The sequence below is a fragment of the Rattus norvegicus genome, chromosome 3, assembly GCF_036323735.1.
Source record: "Rattus norvegicus strain BN/NHsdMcwi chromosome 3, GRCr8, whole genome shotgun sequence".
NCBI classification, from domain to species: Eukaryota; Metazoa; Chordata; class Mammalia; order Rodentia; family Muridae; genus Rattus; species Rattus norvegicus.
In genome coordinates, this window is record NC_086021.1 from 135,473,525 (window position 1) to 135,496,420 (window position 22,896).

The 22,896-nt window shown below is 35.8% G+C and overlaps 1 protein-coding gene across 1 annotated transcript in view; it reads right to left on the minus strand.

Moving 5' to 3' along the window:
* Bub1 (BUB1 mitotic checkpoint serine/threonine kinase) overlaps nt 1-22,896 on the minus strand; it is a 31,397-nt gene continuing 8,501 nt past the window's right edge. Inside the window, exons 7-25 of the mRNA NM_001106507.1 lie at nt 21,851-21,903; nt 21,583-21,767; nt 19,328-19,479; nt 17,296-17,522; nt 16,138-16,196; nt 14,866-14,994; nt 14,669-14,779; nt 13,854-13,950; nt 12,962-13,043; nt 10,322-10,496; nt 8,561-8,648; nt 7,510-7,718; nt 5,960-6,103; nt 5,151-5,257; nt 4,690-4,851; nt 4,355-4,512; nt 4,042-4,210; nt 2,880-2,986; nt 1-1,300 (exon numbers count right to left, since the gene is read on the minus strand). Coding sequence (NP_001099977.1) covers nt 1,105-1,300; nt 2,880-2,986; nt 4,042-4,210; nt 4,355-4,512; nt 4,690-4,851; nt 5,151-5,257; nt 5,960-6,103; nt 7,510-7,718; nt 8,561-8,648; nt 10,322-10,496; nt 12,962-13,043; nt 13,854-13,950; nt 14,669-14,779; nt 14,866-14,994; nt 16,138-16,196; nt 17,296-17,522; nt 19,328-19,479; nt 21,583-21,767; nt 21,851-21,903 — 2,610 coding nt within the window. The 3' untranslated portion in view covers nt 1-1,104. The remainder of the gene's footprint in view (nt 1,301-2,879; nt 2,987-4,041; nt 4,211-4,354; nt 4,513-4,689; nt 4,852-5,150; nt 5,258-5,959; nt 6,104-7,509; nt 7,719-8,560; nt 8,649-10,321; nt 10,497-12,961; nt 13,044-13,853; nt 13,951-14,668; nt 14,780-14,865; nt 14,995-16,137; nt 16,197-17,295; nt 17,523-19,327; nt 19,480-21,582; nt 21,768-21,850; nt 21,904-22,896) is intronic.

Below are 22,896 nucleotides of genomic sequence, written 5' to 3' on the forward strand. Positions count from 1 at the left end.
TGAGTAAAGAGGAAATTTGTATTCATTATTGGTTGAAATGCAACCTAGTATGGCCATTGTGGAATCAGTATGGTGGTCTCTTAAAAAACAAACAGAAAGAAAACCAGAACTGTTTATGACCTAGCTCCCCACTCCTGAGCACACAAAGGATTCAATCTTCTACAAGAGCAACATGCACATCCATGTCAACTGTTCCTCTATTCACAACAGCAAGGAAACAGAATCAGCTCAGATGTTTATCAACCAACTGATGGATGTGTAATGTGTATGTATCATTTATAACACAATTCTGCTCAGATGTACACCATGAAATTTGTATGAAAATAGATGGAGTTAGAAAGTATAAGGAACTCAGTCAGAAAGACAAAAAGTTTCTCTCATATGCAGACCCTAAAATAATGTTTATATCATATAAATGGGATGGAAAATAAGTGTGGGTTATGAATTAAAAAGACCTTAAGGGAAAAAGATGTTGAGAAAGGAGGAAGGGACAGATGAGACATGAAAGCTATGGGGTGTGAAAGAGAACAAAGGGGCCAGAAGGACGGGGAAGAAAAATCAACAAACACAATTTTTTTTCTTAAAATGCCAAAAGGAAACTTAATCCTACATATGCTAATTAAACATTTTTTAATTCTTTTTGGTTTACTTTTGACTTAAATAGGTCAGTGTTTAAAAAGGTAGGTTTTTAAAGCAGGGAATGTTGGTGCACCCCTGTAATCCCAGCACTTGGGAGGCAAAGGCAGGCAGTTTTCTATGAGCTTGAGGCCAGGATGGTTTACAAATCACATCCAGAATAGCCAGAGCTCTGGCTACACTGAGAAACCCTGTCTTAGGGTTGGGGGCAGGGGAATGACTTCTAGAAAGCATTTAAATTTGAATCATTCTCATGAAGACTTGTACACCAAAAGCAAGCCAACAGATCAGCTAGCTTACATGGGTCTCCTTTCTTTGTTAGAATATTTATAACAACTAGGTCACATGGGTGTATCATATGTAGCTTTATTTTTTTAACATACATAAATAATAAGTATGAAAAAATAGGATCCAAAGTGAGAGTTTAAATTTACAAAGTATGTTTTGGAGAAGGTCCATATTCATATTTTATTTTCTTGAACGCTTATATTCTGAAAGAAGCACAATTAGCCTATTGCGCAAGGTCTTAATTTTGTTGGAATATTGTTGTTCAAGTAACTTGTTCATCTTTTGTCTCAGAAAGTCCAAAGATGGAAGATTATGACAATCCGGTATATTCAACATGATGTGAAAGAATTCCTCCCACATATCCAAATGAGGAAGCCTGAAGAGACAGATATTACAATAGATAAAAAGCAGCCTTCAACATATATAACAAGTTCTACCTTGTATAGGTGTGGACATGTTAAAAGAACAACTCTCATCTACTTGTATCTTAGCCAATCAAGAATCCATCTCAAATAGAAGAAATTAAAAATCCAACCACATGTCTAAAAATATGATTTAAATTAGCCTTTTTGCAATAGTTCTTCGGTAGAAAATTTTTTTTAAAGAATAATCTTTCTTCTTTTGGCTTCCTGTGTATATCACATGGCCAGAATCTGATAATCTAGTTAATTGGTTTTTAATAAACTCAACTGCATACATATGTGGCAAGACTGGACAGACAGCCTAAACTATTTAAGATACAGCTCACACTTAAGGGTCCTAGCTACTTTTTAAAAACATTTTTGAAATGATTTACTTTTTTGTTTGAGATTTATTTATTTAATGTATGTGAGTACACTGTCGCTTTCTTCACACACACCAGAAGAGGGCATTAATCCCATTATAGATGGTGTGAGCCACCATGTGGTTGGTTGCTGGGAGCTGATTAGGACCTCTGGATGAGCAGTCAGTGTTCTTAATCGCTGAGGCATCTCCCCAGTCCTGGCTCCTGGCTACTTATAGTAGCTAAACTAATTGAAGGGGGTAAAAAACCTCTCCAAATATGAAGAGAAGACCTCAGGGAGAAAGCAGAACATAGTAAAACGTCACTCCAGATGGAAAGTAAGAAGGAAGCTTTGTGCTATGCTACTGGCAACAGATGGAAGCCTTCTGAACCCTCTGGTCCTTTGACAATGACTGACAGAAGCAGCGAAGTGAAATGAAGTCTCACTGAATTTGATGGCTCTAAACAATAAAAATATCTGTTGTAAGGTTTCTTTTGGGTGAACCTACTGTACATGATATCAAATTTCTGCCAACTCTTCCTTTTCTGCTTTGGAAGTGGGTGGGGAGAATTCAGGAAATTTCTGTCAAATTTTCTCAAGAAGAAACAAACACGTAAAATTCCATTGGGCTATACATGAGTGCTTTTTTTTTTCTATATAGGTTTTTATATCTCAAAAAACTTAATGATATATGGAAACAGGCATACGTAGACTAATTAGCTTCAACTTGATATCACCAGTATTATGTTTACAGAGTATAACTCTGGAAACAATACTGACACAACAAGCTCCAGACCAATCAGTAACTTCCAAGCATTTCATACTAAAGTCACATATGGCTGGAGCTTAATAGAAGTTCCCCCCTTCTTATAATTAACAAATCAGCTTCATCTGTGTTATTTCTCTTGCTTATAAAATTTGAAAAGGCAGGATCATTATTATTCTCATTTATGTACACAAGAAAATAAAACTTCAAGGCTCACCAATATTGACCTCATTTAAAAAGTCAAAAACGGGATGCCACCTGCATGTCCAGGTTTCACAAGCACACTGAATGCTAGATTTGTTCAGAGTCTAATGTCAGGATTGTGCTCTGTCCCTACACTGTCCAGGCTCATTTTCTGAGCTAGATAAAATATAATATTTTACTGTTATTATTTTGTCACTGTAGCACCAATTCCAATAACCTACCTTCTAAAAAGACCTTCAGGTTTCCAGACTCCTCCTTCATTTTTTACTTTCATGTAAGTGCCAAAGAGCATACAATATATTGATGCAGCAACTCCATAGTAATCAACCTATGAAGAAAACAGATATATGCATTATGAAGAGTAACTCACCTGTGAGTATATTAAAATATGTCTCTAACTTAGAAGCTAAATGATCACAGTATTTTAGGTTCACAGAATCCCAAAAGCCAATGATTTGCTTCACCGAATGCCTGTCCAAGCTCTCATTGAGGCTTCTATGAACATAAACACTACTGCCTCTGAGGTAACCCTTTGGGAAGCTCTACCATCATTTAAATAATGTCTTCCGCAAGTCCCCTGTTTTATCATTTCCTGCTTGGCACAAACACACACAGCTTGGCAGTTCTTCCAATCCTATCCCCTGGGACTCTGGTGGTTACTGTATAACTGCACACCAGTGTCTCTGTGTGATATGTTCATAATAGAATAGAACATTCTAGCATGGTCCAAATCTGTAGGATAGTAAACTATCCATTCTTCATGTATTCATCTACCTTACTGAAGCCTTACTGTTGTAACCAAATAAGGTAAGGCCCTCTTTTGTGCTCCCTTTATTATGGGCTTCTGGAAGTCACAGCTCTCTATCTGGAAACTAGGCAGCTGTTTGTTTTATTAACCCAGGCTCAAAACAAATTTATCCTAATTAGAATTATCTTCTTTGCTTGCCAGCTAAAATTACTTTGTTGAAACTTCTGAAAAATTTCTACAGAATATATTTGTTTTCCTGATCTGCTGACAGAATCTGAACTAATAAGGAAGACTGTTCAGAAGTAGAATTTCTTCTTCCTCTTTAGCCTTACTTTCTACCTTTCCTTCAGTGCCCAAGAGACTAATTTAAACTATCTGGCACTTTAAACTCATTTTATAAGTCTGGTAAGTGTAATAAAGAAAATGTTTTCAAATCTCTTGCTTTTATGCCAGGTGATGGTAACGGCACATGGCTTTAATACCAGCATTTGGGAGGCAGAGTCAGGCAATCTCTGTGAGTTCAAAGCCAGCCTGGCCTACAGAATAAATTCCAGGTAGCCAGGGTTACACAGATTCATCTTGTCTCAAAAAACCAAGAACAAAAGAAAACAAAACCTCTTGCTTTCCTTCCATACCTGGTAGTTCCATGGCTTGTTACTGAGCATCTCAGGGCACTGAAAACCAGATGTTTCACACTTTCCTGTAAATACAGTTCCTTTAGGGAAAAGTTTCATATCTATACTCTGACCCAGGTCAATCAATGTCAAGCCGGTAGCTAAGTCTTCATCATCCTGTTCCAAAAATCTACATTAAATACAAACAAGAATCAGGATCTATGAGCACAAATTAACAAAAGGATACCTAACACAACAAATGATAATAAACAATTCCTAAAGGGAAGACAAAGTGAAATATGAGGGAAGACCTCCATTAAAGTGCTATACTTACCTGTGTCCTAGTATGAAGTTATCTGGCTTAATGTCTCCATGAATGATTTCGCAGCTGTGGACTTGTTCAACCATGTAAAGCATTCTGATAGCGAAAGTAATGACGAGAGCTTGGGGCATCACTTTCTCAGAGGTATTTTTATAGAGGTTAATGACATTCTAAAAATAAGGCAAATGGCACCCTCAGTTGGTTGTAGAAGATCAATGAAATTTCAAGTCAAGGCCTTTACCCCTGCTCTCTATTTCAACAAAAGTTCCAACTATGAAAAACAGTGTGGGTAAAAACCAGAAATGCACATACATTTCATGTTCACAGTATAAAAATTAGATACTTACTAGTAATGTCCCATAGCTATAGAGCTCCCCTACTAATATGCTGCCATTCTGGAATAAGTGAGCAGAATAAAACTTGATGAACATGTGATGTACTTCTGGCTTTAGTCTTTCCATCAGCTGCATCCCAATGTAGAATTCCCAGGAGTTGGCAGGTTTCTGCACCTGCAAATCAAATCAGGTATGTGAGACACATATCCTTATCCACATTCTGTAAAAGAATAGCAACAAAGCAACTCCTCCCAATAAGGATGTGGACAAAAAAATGAGGATAAGCTTAGCAATGGTCAGAAGTATAAAGTGTGCAGGGTAATCTTAGTGGTAAGATTAATTCTTAATCTTCACAGAATAACTGTTGACTAGGCCTCACTGACATCAGTATTTAAAGGGGAGTCAGCAGGGGAGGCTAACAACTTCCAAAAATTCACATCTACATTATACGAGAAGTTATTCATATCATTTACCTTCAAAATACATTTCTGTTTACTTTTGGTATCTCCATGAATAGCTTCAAAGACTTGAGCAAAGGCTCCTTCTCCAAGAAGGTGATTCACATAGACCAGCAAAGAACCTTGGAAAATGATACGAAAAACTGACAAAAGGCTGTAAGGACTATCAAAGTGAAGAAATCCCAGTGCCATTTTAAAAAATAGGTATAATCTCGGGGACATTTTCCCAGACTTAAATGAAAGTAAAACATACACCTACCATGAAAGAACTTCCTCAACAAATTCTAAAGAACGGAGAAAGCAGCCTTGATGCCTCAGTATACTTAGATACGTGGCCTTGGGCCCTAGCCCTTACATTACCTGCAGTACCTCCTGTGTACAATTGTTGAGGTACCAGGAAGAACATATAGAAATCCGTAAAGCCTTTTGGGAAATATGTATATTTTACAGGAGAATAAAAAAAGAAAAGCATAAGTGCATAAATACCTTTAACAGTTTAGAACGGTTAGGTCAATTTTGTATTTTAGACGTTTTTGATTTAGGGGTTGTAAGCTGCCCAACATGAGTGCTGAAAGCCAAACTGAGGTCTCCTGAAACATCTTAATCTCTGTACATCTCTATCCAGGAGTATATGTATTTTTATGATAAATTATTACCAAATTAAAGTCCCAACAGCAATCAGAATTCCAATATCATTGTTTAACGAAATTTCTCAATACGGCAGATACTAACTCTTGAAGGTGGAAAGGGTAGGAGAATATCAGAGTTACTAACAGTTTCTCACAAACAAGAATTTGAAATTCTATTACCCATATCATTCTTACCCAACTGGAATTCTGTCTTGGTCTTGATGGCTGGAAGTTTACTCTGCCACTCAAAAGTATTTGAATAGGAAGTAACTGGCTTAGAAAGCCCAGATAGAAGTTTAAGAATCAATTCATCATCCCATGGGTTCTCAATAGTAAAGTCTTAAATAGGAAAAATAAAAAAAGAAATTCAGCATTCAAATATTTTAACTGAAATCTTAGTAAGTACATGTATTCACTAAATATGCTTTCAAGCTCTTACCCCATGTACAGCATTGATTCAATTAAGAAGCTAAAAGCAGTAGTTCTGTCATTTCTGCCACATGAAGTCTACAAATTTAGGTTGACTATCCAGTTGTGACAAAGGGAATCAACTAGCTGCTTTTTGACTCATCTGGACCTACCTATAAAAAGTATAGCTGCACACCTTAAAGATACACACATGAACACTAACTGCTCCTTCTGTGCTCATATTCTTTGTTTTCCCCACTAATACACATACACTACTTAACAAAGAATTTGCATGGAAGAGAATACTGTGTATAGGAAACAATTCCTAAGGGGAAGACAAATTCTTCTCCAATTTAGTGTTAAAAAACATTCTACTAATGGTGGTTTGAAAAGGCCTCTCCAACATGGTTACTACTTAGTACACATAGAACAAAGTTCTGAGATTTATGAACTCATTTAGGTCTTACAGTAAGCCTCTAAGGTCGGTTCTAGTATGACCCTCATTTTAAGACATATTTAATTTTTTAATATGTATTGGTTCTTTTGCCTACATGTATGCATGTGATATGTATGGCATCAGATTCCCCGGAATTGGGGCTACAATTGTGAGACACCATGTGGCTGCTCGGGACTGAACCTGAGTCCTCTGGAAGATCAGCCTGTGCTGTTAAATTAACCCCTGAATCATCTCTCCACCTGACCTCACTTTAAAGGGAAACAAGCATAAAGTTGTTTGAGAAGCTGGTAATTAGAACCTAGACTTAGAACTTAATCTCCAGAGTCTGTGTTCTAAAGCAAGACTTTCTGTATAACAAGGGACAGAGGAAGACATCTCTTAATATTTGGTCTTCTATTACATTCAGGGCAGAGGCCAATATTAGATTATATATTTGACACACAGTAATAAACTCTTGACCTTGAACTCTTTTTAAAAAGTTAAAAAATAAAAAAGATTTATTTACACCTGGTGTCTAGAGAGATCACATAAGGGTTTCAGATTCCCTGGAACTAGAATTACAGATGGTTGTGAGCTACCATGTACGTGCTGAAAACCAAACCTGGGTCCTCTGGAAGAATAGTCAGTAGTTCTCTTAACCAGTATACCATCACTCCAGGCCCCTAATTCCTTTTATAATAGTAATGATATTGTCTGTCAAGATTAAAATGGATCAATGGATCTCAAATCTGTTAAGTGAATTGTTTTGTGATACAGTTACAAGTTTGTCTAAGTTTATTTTCTATTCGGTGTACTTAAGTTCCTACTCAGTTCTTTCACGGAATGGCATTTCCATGCTATCATTCTTATGGCAAAGCTAAGATTGAGCATGTGTGCATACTTGGAGCATTAACATTTCCAAATGAACTAGTCTGCACCCATTCAACTTGGAGCCCAGCGCTGGCATCTGATAGGTCTTCCATGATCGCACGGTCAGTGCCTGTGCATTTATAAGTCTCAAGGCTGAACACTGCTTCCTGGGTGAGCAAACCACCTGTGGCAGGCTGACTAGGACAGGATAAAGATGCTGAAATTTTCTCTTGAATTAGACTGGATATGGAAAAAAAGAGAAAACAAAAACTTCATTTGATTAGAAGCCTATTAGATCTGAACAAAATAAAATAGCTTCTTTTCATTTTAAGAATAGCATTTCAAAATTAACTCAAAGGTTGAACTGATCATATAATGTTCAGTAAACAAATACGTATAAATAAATACACAGCTACTAAGATATAGATATAACAGAAATATAATCAAAATCACTTAATATCTTAGGTAAACAGGTAAGATGATGAGGATTCTCATTCATGTATTTCATATTTGTAACTTCTCCTATGTGCTAAAGAAAATCTAACAGAACAACTGTCATAACTCAAGTTGTTCCAAGGATTAAAAGGATACAGCTCACAGATAGCATAAACACTGTGACTGGATTACAATAAACAAAAAATGGTAATTACTTTTTGTATCTGCTACATACACCAGCCTAATCAATACAATGGAACTTTACCTTTGACCAGTACCTAAAAAGGCTTAAACACTATCTTCTATTAAAAGACACTGGTTTTCTCAATTAAGTGGGTGTGTAAAGCACAATTTGTGTTTCCTCAATTTTGCAATAGTTGACATATCAGGGTCTTGGTATTATAAGAAGACTTACAGTTTGAACCCTGAAATGAATTTCAGAAAACGTTAGCTCAGGGATCTGTTAGCAAGCTGTTTCCATATACCAAGTGCTTAGGTTCACCAGTATGCTTACATTCACAAACAGTACCTTCTGACTCAAAGTTACCATTGAATAAACCTTATTAGCCTTATCAAGTTGAGATAAGCTATTTATGCTATCTTAAAGAGCAAAGCTACAAGGGAAGAGAGAATGACAAACACAATACCCAAGCTTTCTGTCTTTTGAGGGGTCCACCATGTTTTCTTTACAAGAATCCAAAGCCATATGTGTATATTGTGTGGCTACCACATTTTCTGAAATATAAAATATAAAAAATTACAGACAGACATATTACATATGCATGCAGATACAAACATTTGATATGGTTACAAAGGCTGAAATCCCTTTTTATATTGACTTTCACTACAATTTCTAAAAAATGATCCATAGTAAAAAGTGCTATGAAAAAATAATTAGTAGTTCAAAGAATAACTAGCAGGTTACAGGCATGATGACCAGACCAAAGAAAGTCACTGGCACAGGGGCAGCACATACCTGATGCTGACACAAAGGGAGAATAAAAGGCTGCAACCCTTCCAGAAAAATTTATATAGAGATTTGTGTGTCTTTTTAACAAACTGGAGAGATAGCATGAATTTAGATATTGGCAGCACTTAAACCAATGTTCTTTCTAATTTAAAAAAACAAAACAAAACAATCCATCTTTATTGACAGTAGACAGGGCAGCCTTATAGGCTAAACTTAGCCAAGTGTTATACTGTATTAACTTTTACCTGATGGTTGCTTAAAACAAGTACTAATACTTACTTAGTACTCAGTACTAGAACATTAGCTTCTATTTAGAGGACCACAGGGCTAAGTAGTAATTACTATCCTAAGAACAGTTACTTGTGGTACTTGGATGAACTCTTCGCAGATTAAATTTCCTTAATTTGCAAAAAGTCAACATTTTTATGAGTGGCAAACTTGTGATGTATTTAAAAATAGTTGGAATTTTGAACTAACTTCTAAGATTTAAAAAAGAAATAAAACATATTGGGTTAGTACTCTTTTTAGGCTCACAATGCCATAAGAATATCTTTAGTCTAGTGAAGTAAAATTCTTCAGCAGTTAATTATTGATTTAAAATTTTTAAAAATTATGTTTGTGTGTATGTTGAGTGCATGTCTCTGCATATGTATGATATGTATGGAGGTCAGAGGACAACCTGCAGGAGTCAGTTCTTTCATTTTATCTTATGGGTTCTAGAGATCAACTCAGGTCATCAAGCTTGGCAGCAAGCATTTTTACCTGATAAAACATCTCATCTCATCTTCATTATTGTTTTGGGAAAACAATTATACTTTTAAAGAATCCTGAGAGTGATATAATTTAGCTTGTAAACAGACAGTTATCAAAATGGCATGAGGCTCCAGATCTCACAGTTTATATCTGTCTGGACAGCCCACACATGTGAATCTTTCATATAAAGGTCACATTACGTCTGAAGTTGAAATGAGGACTAAAAATAGTTTTATAATGCTTTTCTTGAAGTTGGATAAAACTGAAACTGTTAAAATGTGATTTTTCTCTGTATGGTATACTTGTCTGTCTTTTTAAAGTAGCATTTGAAGATATATCATGGACAAAAACTGGTTAGTCATTACTCATTAGATTAGGAAGTTCATTGTTCCTAATAGTTAAATAGTCTTTTTATCACTGTTTTTTCTTTGCTATCACATCACAGTCCTGTCTATAAGTGACTACACACGTTTTTTCACTTTCAACCTACTTATTAAAATTTAAAAATACAGACTATGAGACAGACCATCAAAAACTAACAACAGCAACAATAACAAAAAAAATGTACACACACAAACGTGCATTTTAAGCGTCACCACAATTTTCAAACGTCCTCTACAGAATTTTCAAAAAGAAACTACAATAACAAAGAGTATATTTTTACAGAAGATAGTTGAACACTCACCTTTATCTTCTGGAATCTGCAATGGATCTGCTGGAAATTTGTGGAATGGTGTAGATGAAAGCTGGGCAGCAGATGTAAAGTCTCCTATACTTTTAGGACTGGGAGCTAGGGTTTTGTTGTAGCGAATACCACATACTGTTGAGTCATCCATAAACTCATCAGTGTGAGGCATTTCCTGCAACAGAAGACAAATTGAAAAAAGCAATTCGTCTGCTTTGTTGATGAAATTTAACACATCAACACTTTTAAGTCCAGCAGTTAACATAGCCCTGTAGTACAAACTACTCAGGAGGGTATAGAGGTAGAGGACCACTTGAACTTATGAGTTCAAAATCATCCTGAACAACACAGCAAGATCCTTTCTCAAAAAACAAAACCTCAAACATTTTAAGATTTAAAAAGAAAAAAGTTTAAGTAAAATAGATATAAACCTTGTTTTTAGCATACTTTTTTAAAAACTTTATTTATTTATTTATTTATTTATTTATTTATTTATTTATTTATTTATTATGGATACATTGTTGCTGTCTTCAGACATACCAGAAGAGGGCATCAGATCTCATTACAGATGGTTGTGAGCCACCATGTGGTTGCTGGGAATTGAACTCAGGACCTCTGGAAGAGCAGTCAGTGCTCTTAACCACTAAGCCATCTCTCCAGCCCGTTTTTAGCATACTTTAATGCAGGTACATAACAATTGGACATGTTTTTCATTTTATACATTATTCTTTAAACTTAAAGAGAGTTACAAAGATAGTAGAGTTTTTTGTTAGTTCCCTTTAACAGTAATCTTATCCAAAATGTGATTTATTGTTTAAAATGATACTAGTACATGGAGTCCTTTTGGCTTTTCTAATTCCTCTCCAATCTTCAACATAGATCAGCACACAGCACATGGTTGTCCTGTCTATTCAACTGCTTCTGACTATAGATACCGGTGGATCCTTCCTACCTTTTATTCCACAGACCCTTTGAATTGAGGTCAGGATCTGTGATTATGCCTAATTTAGGCTTTTATACTAGGGCTACAGATTCCAGAAAAGACTGTAAGGGAGTATCTCATTAAACTTTGAGGCTATGTGCTATAAACACAAGTTATTACTGGTGACATTAACTCAACCTCTTGGGCAGATACTCTAAGGTTTCCTTACTGAATTCTTTTCCCCATCCCCACTGTCTTTTCTGATGTAAATCACCATATCCTGCCCATACTGAAAGGGAGGTAAACTCTACCTTCCACAGGGCTTCTTCAAAAGAATTAGTGGAAAAATATACATTAACTTATCTGTGTACTTGGTACATACACGTACCAAGGCTCACAAGTGAAGGTCAGAGGACAACTTTGGGATTCAATCTAACATGTGGGTCCCAGGGATCAAACTCTTGTCTTCAGCCTTGGTGACAAATGCCTTTACCTGCTGAGCCATCTTTCTGGCCCTCTTGGTGAAATGTTAAACCAGTATAGTAAATGATAATTTTGTAAGAAGCTTCGGAGCTATGTAGACACCGCTTCTTCTCAATAACGTCAGTAGTCATCCATGGACCTTGCCTGTAGCAGTTACTATCTTAGTGTTCTAATGGTGACCTTCTACATTCCTTAGAATGCTTCTGTAGGGAAGATCTGCCCCCTCTCCTCTATTGTAGGAATAAGTATATTCATTTTATTTCTTGGGTTATAATACAATATTGTACTACTTATTCTTTCCAATTTCTTTCAAATTGTCCCAGGTCTGACTACTAACTTGTTCAAGTTGATTCTTATCCCCCCACCCCACCTCCACATCACTTTACACAATAATAAAACCAAAATAATTAAATCCATAATTTCTGGCATATTTTCACTGACATGGCCTATAAAATCAGACATTTCTTTAAGAATACAATTATAAGGCTAAGTTTTAGACTCTCTGGGGAAAGAGAACTAAAGTTAAATCAAAACAACTTGATAAATCACCTCAGTTCTTAAAATGCCGCATATACATTCTACACAAACACCTTTTTATAAATTCTACCATCTTTCCCAATATTGAAGGAAAAGCTGGATGGTAATAAATATGTCAGTTTCTGCTCAGCATCAGCATATATAGGAAATGTTCCTTTCTTGTTTGTTTGTTAAAGCATGTAGCAGAATAGTTCAACAAAACATAGTTTTAAAATAGTGGCACTAAATTGAAACTCCAGTCCAATGTTTCAGGAAATTGTAAACACACATGGGGAACGCTCTGGGTCACAGTGAAAGTCTATGTACAATGGTTGCTAACATATAACATATGTGAGCTAATGAACAGGAGAACCTTGTCTGCTGCAATATGCTGTTGATGGTTCATTTTTATCAATTCAATTTTTCTGGGTTTCTCACTAATACTCCACTGTAGGTCTCAATTCTTACGTCTAAGAAAAAATATATACCCCTGGATGGCACCTCCTAGCTAACGGAATGGCTCTTGAGGGCCAAGGATCACATAATTGTTTTTATTTTCTCTATTATAGATTTCAACCTGTTGATGAACACATTTTTCATGCAACAATGGATTTTCTAGAAATTGTGTACACCTTGTGCCATTTGATGAGCATAATCACTTGGTAAAATGAAGAACAGATTATAAGACATATTCCCTGAAGAAACAGAGGTTTACTTACATTTGATCTTGATGAACATTTGCTGAGAGATCGTTCTCCAAAGGTCCTAGCTCCTAAAGGCTTATTTTTAGGCTGTGGTAAGCTAAAGAAAGATTTGTGTAAATACAAATCACAAAACATACAGATGAAATAAATAAGCTAAAAGTGTTATCTTACTTATCCTACTTATTGAGTTAATGGTTTAGAGACTCTTTACTTTCACAGCAACTATAGCAAAACTGTGTTCAAACTGCATTAACTATAAAAATAAGATGTTTTTAATACACTGGGTTCCAAGTTTTAGAAGAAAATGAAAACAAGGGTTTTGACCATAAGATGTCTCAGGTATCAGGTAACATTTTAAGTCTTATTTCTAGTGCCTTTTCTAGATACGGGTATCTCTTCTGCAACCTGGTCATGCTGTCTCCATTCTACTTCAGTATGCCTAAATAACTCGCATAATCTCACTTGTTTTAACAAGGAAAATTCCTGAAAATACCTCATTCTTTGCTCTGCTGTCTTTCTTCTACCTTCAAACATTTTCTCTATAGAGAACCTTCTGTTCTACTTCATTGGCCCTACACCGCATGGGTATACTGGCAGTTGTCTACATTTAATATAATTTCAAATCCAGAGAATTCATCTGTTCATCTAGAGCTTATAAGTAGATTGCATTTCTTTTGTAGCTGTGCTTCTGCTATGGGAGGTCTATTGTCTTGGAATTCAGGCATGGTACATTAGCTCCTCACTGTGTGGTTAAAAGGCTTATTGGTAGCAGGGCTGGAACTCCAACCCAGATCACCTGCTGAGCAGTCCACCCTATCTCCTTACTGTATTAAAACTTTCAGCATTTTATGGCACTTTGGTGACATGTATTTCCCCCAGGTTTCTGTAAAAATAGATGTTTCTTTACCCATAATTTTCTTTGTTTCCGTCTTCAAAAATAGGAAAAGCAGATGATAAAGTCATAATCTTTTTAACTCCCCAGTCCTCTGAAAATACTGCATTTTCTGCAGGAAAACAAAATAGAATCTCATTACTATGTTATGAAAAGTCAGTATCCTTTAGGCTAAACTTCAGCTACATATAAAAAAAAAAAGTACTGAAATCTCTAAAAAAAATTACTAGGTAATATATAATGACACAAGGTACTTTGTAGAGAGTTGAATTGACCTATTCATGGTCACTGAGTCTTGCACTCAGGGCCCAATAGAGATCTGTCACATACAGGGCAGTGTCCACACTCCTACAATGCTGCTCAGAGCACTTTCATCAAAAGTGCACAAAACAAAACTTTTGAGTTTTGGTTGTTGTTGTTCATGTCCTGTAAGAAAAAAAATAACCCCTGAGTTTTAATTTCCAGCCTTCTCAATTCTAACTAGATTCTACTTATCTTTGGCTTCCAGCGATCCTGAGTTCCAAATTCCACCTAGACATCTTTCCCAGGAGGTACTAAAGTCTTATGTTAAGAACTTACTTTCCCTACCCATGATGATTTTGTCCTTTAGCACTCACTATTGAATAGTAACAAAAAATCCAATCTAACAAAAACCCCAAACCAATTATCACATACACCGTAACCTTATCAGGCTGTCATATATGTAATTTATTCCTTCCCTGATCTTACATGGCACACTATTCAAAGCAGGTTTATATCTACGTCTTGATAATGCCCATGGCAACTGCCTGTGATACTGTGTACTTAATAGCTTTTAAATAAATCATTACTTTGAAACTGGGCTTCAAATGCATCTTCATTTTGGTCTAGAGATGGCCATTCATCTTTATCATCAGAAATGTCAGGAAGTGTTGGAGCCTGAAACATATCCATGATGAAACCTTAAAGAACAGAAGAATATGTGTTGATAGGTTGCAAATCAGTTTTTATTAATTTATGGAGGCACTATACAAACAAAATATTTTACCTAATGCTTCCTTGGTGTGGACAGTTGGTGATGGCTGCACTTTGCATGGTGTTCCTTGAACCATTCCCAATGATGTGTTTGGAGTTGTATGAAAGTCATTAATGTTGGCAACTTTATTTGTTTCACATACTAGCAAAGGAGTGAGACAAAAATGTACCATCAATATGCCAATCAGAATACATTAGAAGGCACATGATTGCATAATTACAATTAAAAGTTTACCAGTGTCAATAATGATCACTACTTTTATTATCATTGATTGGTCTTTCATATATTTATGTTTATCTTTGTAATAACATCATGAAGTAAGGTCAAGAATTATTCTTTTATAGAAAAGCACAAGGTCATACCAAGTTAGTTTTGTCATGAATAGCATCCTTTACTCATAATATACCAAGTAATACCTGCTTCTGGTCATAGTGTAAATCTTTTCCCCCTACTGTTATAAATCTTAAGGATGTTTTTCATTTTGCTCAGCTAGAGTTTGCTCAGACTTTACCTCTCTTTCTCCCTCTCTCCCACTGCTCATCTGAAAGCACTGGAAAGTATCTTTGGTGCTTGGAACATTAACAGGAATATTGCTGCCTGAAAGACCTACACTTGTCATTCATTCTGCCTGAAACAGGTTCACAAAGTTTGCTGCATGGGTACTTCCCTTCTCCTTTTTACCTAAATCTTACTCATCAGTCCTTCCTGGTCATTTTCTTTGAACCTAACTCTCCACCCTAATAGTGATACCTCTTTTCCCGTAGGACTTCTCGCCTTTTTCATCACAACTGCCTTTCTAACTATTTAGAATTATGCTTTGTATCTAGTGGACATGAACCAAGTCTTGGTGCGGTAAGTCTCTACTTCAAACAGCCCTGTTCCTGTTAGTGGAAAGATGCCAGTCATCTGAGGAGAGGAAGTAAATGACCAACTGTGTCTTTATTATTTAATTGACAAAATTATCTTCTATGTAAATGCCTAAAATTATCTTCTATGTAATGCCTCCGCTCTACTACCAATCAGAATGTAAGACTAACAAGCCTTAGTAATTATGACTTTTCAGATTAATACACTGAGAAGCTTAATAGAAAAATGCCAAGGATTCTAAACTTAGGAAGATGTGACTAATAATTTTCTATTTTTGTTTGAAATAGTCTGAGGCTTTATAAAATCATTCTTCCTCTGAAGAAAGCCTTCCTATACCACAGTCATAAATAGACACTGAGGAACCCAAAAAGAGTCTACCTAAACAAGCTGCATGAAGTTATTATAAGGAAGCACTACCTTCTTTTTTGTCTGGTCCACTCTGTGTCATGAATTCACGAATACTTTGATTCACACCTCTGAAAGAGAAAACTCTTGAGGCACACTGAAGAATAAAAGCACTTTACATATTAGAATTTTAAACCTAACTCTAAAGAAAGAGTAAAATATTGCTAACAATGTTAAGTCTGTTAGGATAAAACTGCTTAGGGCCATGGTGTAATAAGTAAATGAAATATTTACTGCCTTTGAGAATATTAATTCGTTCAAATAAAGGTAACCACTGAATGTTTTTCTGTGACTCAATGGTTATTATGTTAGCAAAGTAACAACAATCCCTCCATGTGGCAGGACAAAATGGCTTCCCAAACTCAAACACACTTCATTTATGGTACAGGTTAAAGGCCTAAGACCTAGTTTCAGGCAGTGTGTGTTAGTGGAACTAGTACATTTCTTGTGATGAACCTGAAACCATTAGTGATGCCCAGATTTTAAAATGTTAAGAAGGAAAGGTAGCAATCCAATTATATAACAGTTTGCTTTTAAATACACTTGGGCAGTCAACATCATCTGTCTAATGCTTCAAGAATTCTCCTAAGAAACCATATTGAAATGTTAAACAAGTACCAATTACTTGTAGTTTTACAAATTACTATCAAATCACAAGTTAAGAGATAAATAACCAAAGACAAAAATGTAAAACAAATAGGAAATTTGGTATTATTTTTGAAGTCTAGAAAAATCCTTCTAAATTGGGGAATCGTGTAGAGAAAGATCTTGGCACTAAGAATCATTGACACTTATCCCAAATAGGTTCTGAAGGAAGACAGAGGAAACAGCAAAACAGATGTCAAGTAATTTTCTGTGCATTAATAATGCCTACAGGTATGCAGTCAGAGCCAGTAAACAAAGGTACATTCAGTTTTCAGCTATATATTCTGAAGGTACAGAGAAACTGCTGAAAAATTTTAATTCAATAAAAAAGTATAAATATTGTTAAAAAAAAAAGCATGGAATTAAGTCTGAATGATTTGAGGCCAATATTTAGGAATCTTTTCAACATACAAATTTTTAAAAAACCAGAACCATTCATCTCTTACACAACATGGCATTGCAGATCATGAAAAGAAATGATACATGCTACTCATGTCACTACCATTTCCAGGGCATTTAGCTTACCTGGAATCTGTCTCTGACTGGCCACTTACAGGAATAGGAAGAGATGGCAGGCTGATGGCTGGGAACAGCAAAGTGCTGTTAACAGCATTTACCATAAGAGGAACAGAAGGTTCTTCCAGTGGTTTCTCTCCTGAGTTCTCTGAGGTCTGCTGATTGATGGATGAAAGACTTAGACCCCTCAGTTCTTGGTGGGAGCATGTATTTTGTCCCACACATACTAGATTAGCCTTTCATGCAAAACAAAAAGATATAAACAAAAACAAAATTAAAAGTCTTGAATATTCCTAATCAGTCATAAAGCTTTTCAAAGCATAACAACAACAACAAGACTAGCCTCTATGATGGCTTCTTGTAGTTTCTTAAACATGGACACACCAAAAGCTTATATTAATTTTTTATAAATTATTATTTGTGTATATGTATAAATCAGAGGACAGCTTTTAGGAGCTGGTTCCCCCTTACTTTGTTGGGCCAAGGCCTCAATTCTCTGCATCACATATTACAGTCCAGTTGGCTCACAAGCTTCAGGCTTTATGTCTTTATGTCTCTATGTCTCTGCCTTTCATCTCACTGTACGAGGGTTGGAATTACAGATGCATGCTACCATATCGGCCTTTTGTACATGGGTTACTGGGATTAAACTCAGGTCATCACGATTGTACAGCAAATAACTTTACTAGTTGAGCTACCTCTCTAGTCCAGTATCTTATTTATATTTTCAACCACTGAAAAACAAATTGGCTTCTGTAAGATCAGTATTTATGGAGTAACAGTGGCTCACGGGAGTCTAAGGCACAGGACAACTGTAGTAAGGCCAAGGCTGATTTGGCTACCTAGCAAGTTCCATGCCAGCCTAAGCCAGTGTGAACCCTGTCTAATAAAACAAAAACAGATGAGTTTAGTAATAATATGTGTGATATCAAAGTGGAAAGGAGCCTATTAAGAGCAAAAGAATACATGGTAAAAGGAGGGCCAGAGAAAAATAATCAACAAAGTATGACAGTCTCATAATGAAACCTATTACTTCTTATGCTAAATTATAAAAAAAGACAAGTGAATCACAAAACAAAGAGTATCTTATTTCTCTTTACTAAATTTTAGGAAAAGACTAAAATTAGTGTTGCCCAATATTCTCCAGTGCTCTGCTAATATTAGTAGCCATTTTCTATTTAATGAACAGGATATATCTATATTAACTTCCACAAATGCATGGTCCATAATAGGAAGGATAAACAAACGTTTAAAATACAGAAAGGTTAATTCCTTATCTTATGGAAGCATTCTTAGAAATTGTAAGACAGTTAACTTAAGCTGTGTGTGGTGGCATATGCCTTTACTCAGAGGCAGAAGCAGGGGCATCTGTCAGTTCAAGGTACATCTGATTGACAAAGCAATTTCTAGGCCAGCAAGGACAATATATTAAGAACCCATTTCGGGGCTGGGGATTTAGCTCAGTGGTAGAGCGCTTACCTAGGAAGCGCAAAGGCCTGGGTTCGGTCCCCAGCTCCGAAAAAAAAAAGAACCAAAAAAAAAAAAAAAAAAAAAGAACCCATTTCAAGGGGTTGGGGATTTAGCTCAGTGGTAGAGCGCTTGCCTAGCAAGCGCAAGGCCCTGGGTTCGGTCCCTAGCTCCAAAAAAAAAAAAAAAAGAACCCATTTCAAAACCAATACCAAAAAAGCCAAAACCATCCCTAAAACAGTAATTTAAATGACTTACACTATTTCCTCACTTAGCAAATTAGTGTGGAGAAAGAGCAGTCACAACACAGATTAAGTACTCCATTAAGAAGTACCACAGATCTCAGGGTCTCTTGTATTTTGGACATCTGTGGAGACTAGCTTAAGCTAAACATTTCCACTTAGTCTCTATATTTTTTTGCTTATTCCAAATTTTCACAACTTTATCTATCAAATTATTAATTCAGTAAGTTTTCTAGCTAAATTAGAATAACTACAAAAAATAAAGCAGAGAAAACAATAGTTAGTAGTACTGGAATAATGGACATTGGGAATAGTGAAGAACATGGACATACGTCAGGCCTGTTCTCAGAAGCAGGCAGGTCCTTGTGAGACAATTCCACCACTTGATGCAATTTCTTGTGAAGTTCATCCATTTTCTGTTTTAATAATTGCTCTTCAAAAGCATTTGCTTCTTTCCTTTTCATATAATTTCTGTCTTCACTAACTTTAAGAACATTAAAAAAACATGGTTTGTTCTCAAAATTTCATCAGAAAATTGCATGCAAAATGATTAAAAGGTCACAATTTAGGACAATTATTAAATCAAAGCTTTTCATATTTATTAGATTTCAGAGCTTAAACTTACATTATTTTTTAATTGTAACCTTTACCTGTCTTCACCACGGTTACTATTAAATACAAGTCTTAGATCCTCATGAGCCATCCCCTTGGATTTTGTTCTCACTGGCCTGGAACTGAGTAATCTAAGCTGCCATTGCCATCCAAGTGCTGTGACTACAACTGTCTGCCACCACACTTGTCACTTTTAATGTGGTTCCCAGGGTCAAATTCACACCTCATTATTATATTATATTATATTATATTATATTATATTATATTATATTTACTAACTGAGCTATCTCCTCATTCCCCCATCATCCTCTATTTCACACTTAAAAAAAAATGTAACTCTAGGCACTTCTCAAAAAAATAATAAGAACACAAGTCCCAAGGTATGCACGTGGAGGTTGGAGGACAATCTGCAGAAGCTGGCTCTCTTCCTAACATGTGGGTCTTAGGGACAGAACTCAGGTAGTCATGCTTTTATTCTTTTCAATTGATATCTGAATATCTAAATATCTATGTACATGTATGTGATAGTGCCTATAGAAAATAGAGATGTTAAATTCCCTGGAGCAGGGTGTTTGTTCTAAGTCACCTGATATGGCTGGCTCCTGAACTCAGGTACTTTGCAAAAGCACTACCATCTCTTAACTGCTGAGCCACCCTTCCAGCTCCACCTTTCTAGGAAATAAAGTGTACTAAGGATCAGAGTTTCAAGTAAAACTTTGGATAGTTCTATTTCCTATAAATATCACATAAAGGCACACTCCAAACATGTCAGATTTTTTTTGGCTAGAGACTACAGGTTGTGATAATAAAAGGAAACTATCAATAGACAATTCAAAATGGGTCCTTAACAAATATTGATGGTCTCTATAGCTGGTTAAATATAAAAGTAATGAATATAGAGGCTAGAGAGATGGCTCAGCAGTTAAGAGAGCTTGCTGCTCTTATAAAGTTAAGCGGAGTTCCCAACACCCTTATAATCACCTCTTTTTTTTTTTCTTCCGGAGCTGAGGACCAAACCCAGGGCCTTGTGCTTTCTAGGCAAGCATTCTACCACTGAGCTAAATCCCCAACCCCACAATCACCTCTTCTGAGGGCACTGCGCTCACATGTAAAACCCACACTCATATATAACTTTAAACAAAATCTTTAAAAAAGGTAATGAACTGGGGGCTGGAGAGATGGCTCAGCAGTTAAGAGCACTGACTGCTCTTCCAGAGGTCCCGAATTTAATGCCCAGCAACCACATGGTGGCACACAACCATCTGTAATGGGACCCGATGCCCTTTTCTGGTCTGTCTGACAGCCACAGTGTACTCATATAAATAAAATAAATCTTAAAAAAAAAAAAAAAGGTAATGAATCAAAGGCTCACATAGTAGATCTAGTCCAAATAACCTAGATGGTATAAAACCCTTAGTGAAACAAATGTTTGTTTTCCTCTCTCTAGAGTATATGCTGTTATAGTAAAACCCAAGTGTAAATGCATATTTCCTTATGAGGTACAAAAAGTATTTACCAATAAGCATAGGTAATTTATATAAATAATAATATATTTATTCTATAAACATAAATTTTGGTGTGCTGTTCTGCATGTTCTGTTTAAAATCGATGCAAACTTGGGAAATCTTTTCTGAACCTCAGTTCTCAAGAAATCCTTTCACAGAACAAATAAATGCCCCACAAATTTTAGGACTACTATATACACAGGTTCAAATTCACATAGAGAATATGGAAACACTATTTCATTAATGCAAAGAAGCACTAGTAAGAATGTTTACTGCAGCACTGTTTCAATCACCAGCTATCAGTTCAGCAAAGGAGCCTGTGGACAAGCACTGCTGCTAGACTAGTATCTAATCAAGACTTCTAAGTTTCTAATAGAATGAGCTCAAGGCATCTCGTGTTTCATTCAGTTATGTAATTATCCATTATTTTAAATGACGTAAAACAATCCCAGCATAAAGAGTGTAAGTACCCCACTGTTCATGCTTCTTTCGTTGATTGTATTTCTGGGCTCTCAGCTCTTCAAATGAAAATTCCGAATCTCCACGGATAAGCTTTTCTTTGCAGTACATAACTTGCTGAGCTTCAGGCTTGGGTGCCATAGATGAGCTGACAGAGCATTCTGACTTGGAAATCATGATCACTCTTTGTTCCCTACTGTGGAGAAAGACACAATTTATAACAGTGTACTGGAAGTAACTTTAACGAAATTTATGAAATAATGTTCTCGTTGTACTTGCATATTAGACTTTTCGTCACAAGTAGAAGGTGCCACACCAGAACATTCTGAACCCTAAAAGACAGAAGAAAACTAACTTGAGCATTCATTTACCAGAGCATTCATTTACCTTCACACAAATTAGTTCACAAATATGAAAATTCCCTGTGGGAAGGGGCCTTTTAACATCTGGTATATTTACCATGTATATGTAAATTATGATTAATAGCTGGAGCTTTAAGTGATATAATTTTTAGTTAACTTTTTATACTGAGGTTCCCCCAAAAGAAAGCAATTAATTTAAATTAAAAAATTAAACTTCCTTTTGTTATTGTTTTACTCTCAGAAATTTCTAATATTAGCAATAACCTACTAAACAAATATTTACTGATATTTCACACTTATCATACAATGAGCTAGGTTTAAGAAATATGACCAAAAGAAAAGTAACATTCATTTCATTTGTCTAAAAGTTTAGAGTAGTAGAAAGAATGACGGTAGCAAATGTTCTAAGATATAAATTGGGACAGTCTGTATAATCTATCAAAGACCGACAAACAATGTTCTATTTCCAGGAATGTGCTATATTAGAAAAACAGAAGTCTTTATACTGGATTAAGCTACAAGGAGGTCCTAAAGAATAATTGTACTTTGACAAAGAAAGATGCTAAGGAACAAGAAGCAGAAGGAGATTTGAGTATTTTTATGTTTATAAACGAGCAAGGCAGAAGAGATTTAGAGGGATCAACAATATTTTGGGGGATGAAAAGGAGGCACAAGGAGGAAGCCACTTTCCTCCATAGAAATGGCAGAAAAAGATGCAGTAACATATATAATTTTTGATAGCAGAAAATGAGAAGGTATCTTCTATTATGTAGCAGAAATAGTATTTATTTTTTATAGCTATGACAGAGGCACCCCGAAATTGAGGGATTTGAACTAAGTTTACCACAATAATTTGTACTAAAGAATTAACTGACAATGGAGGTCAATCACAGGAGACAGTGTCAATAGAATGAGATGCAAAGGCAGCCAGCATGGCTGTCCAGTAACATTCCTGATTTCCAT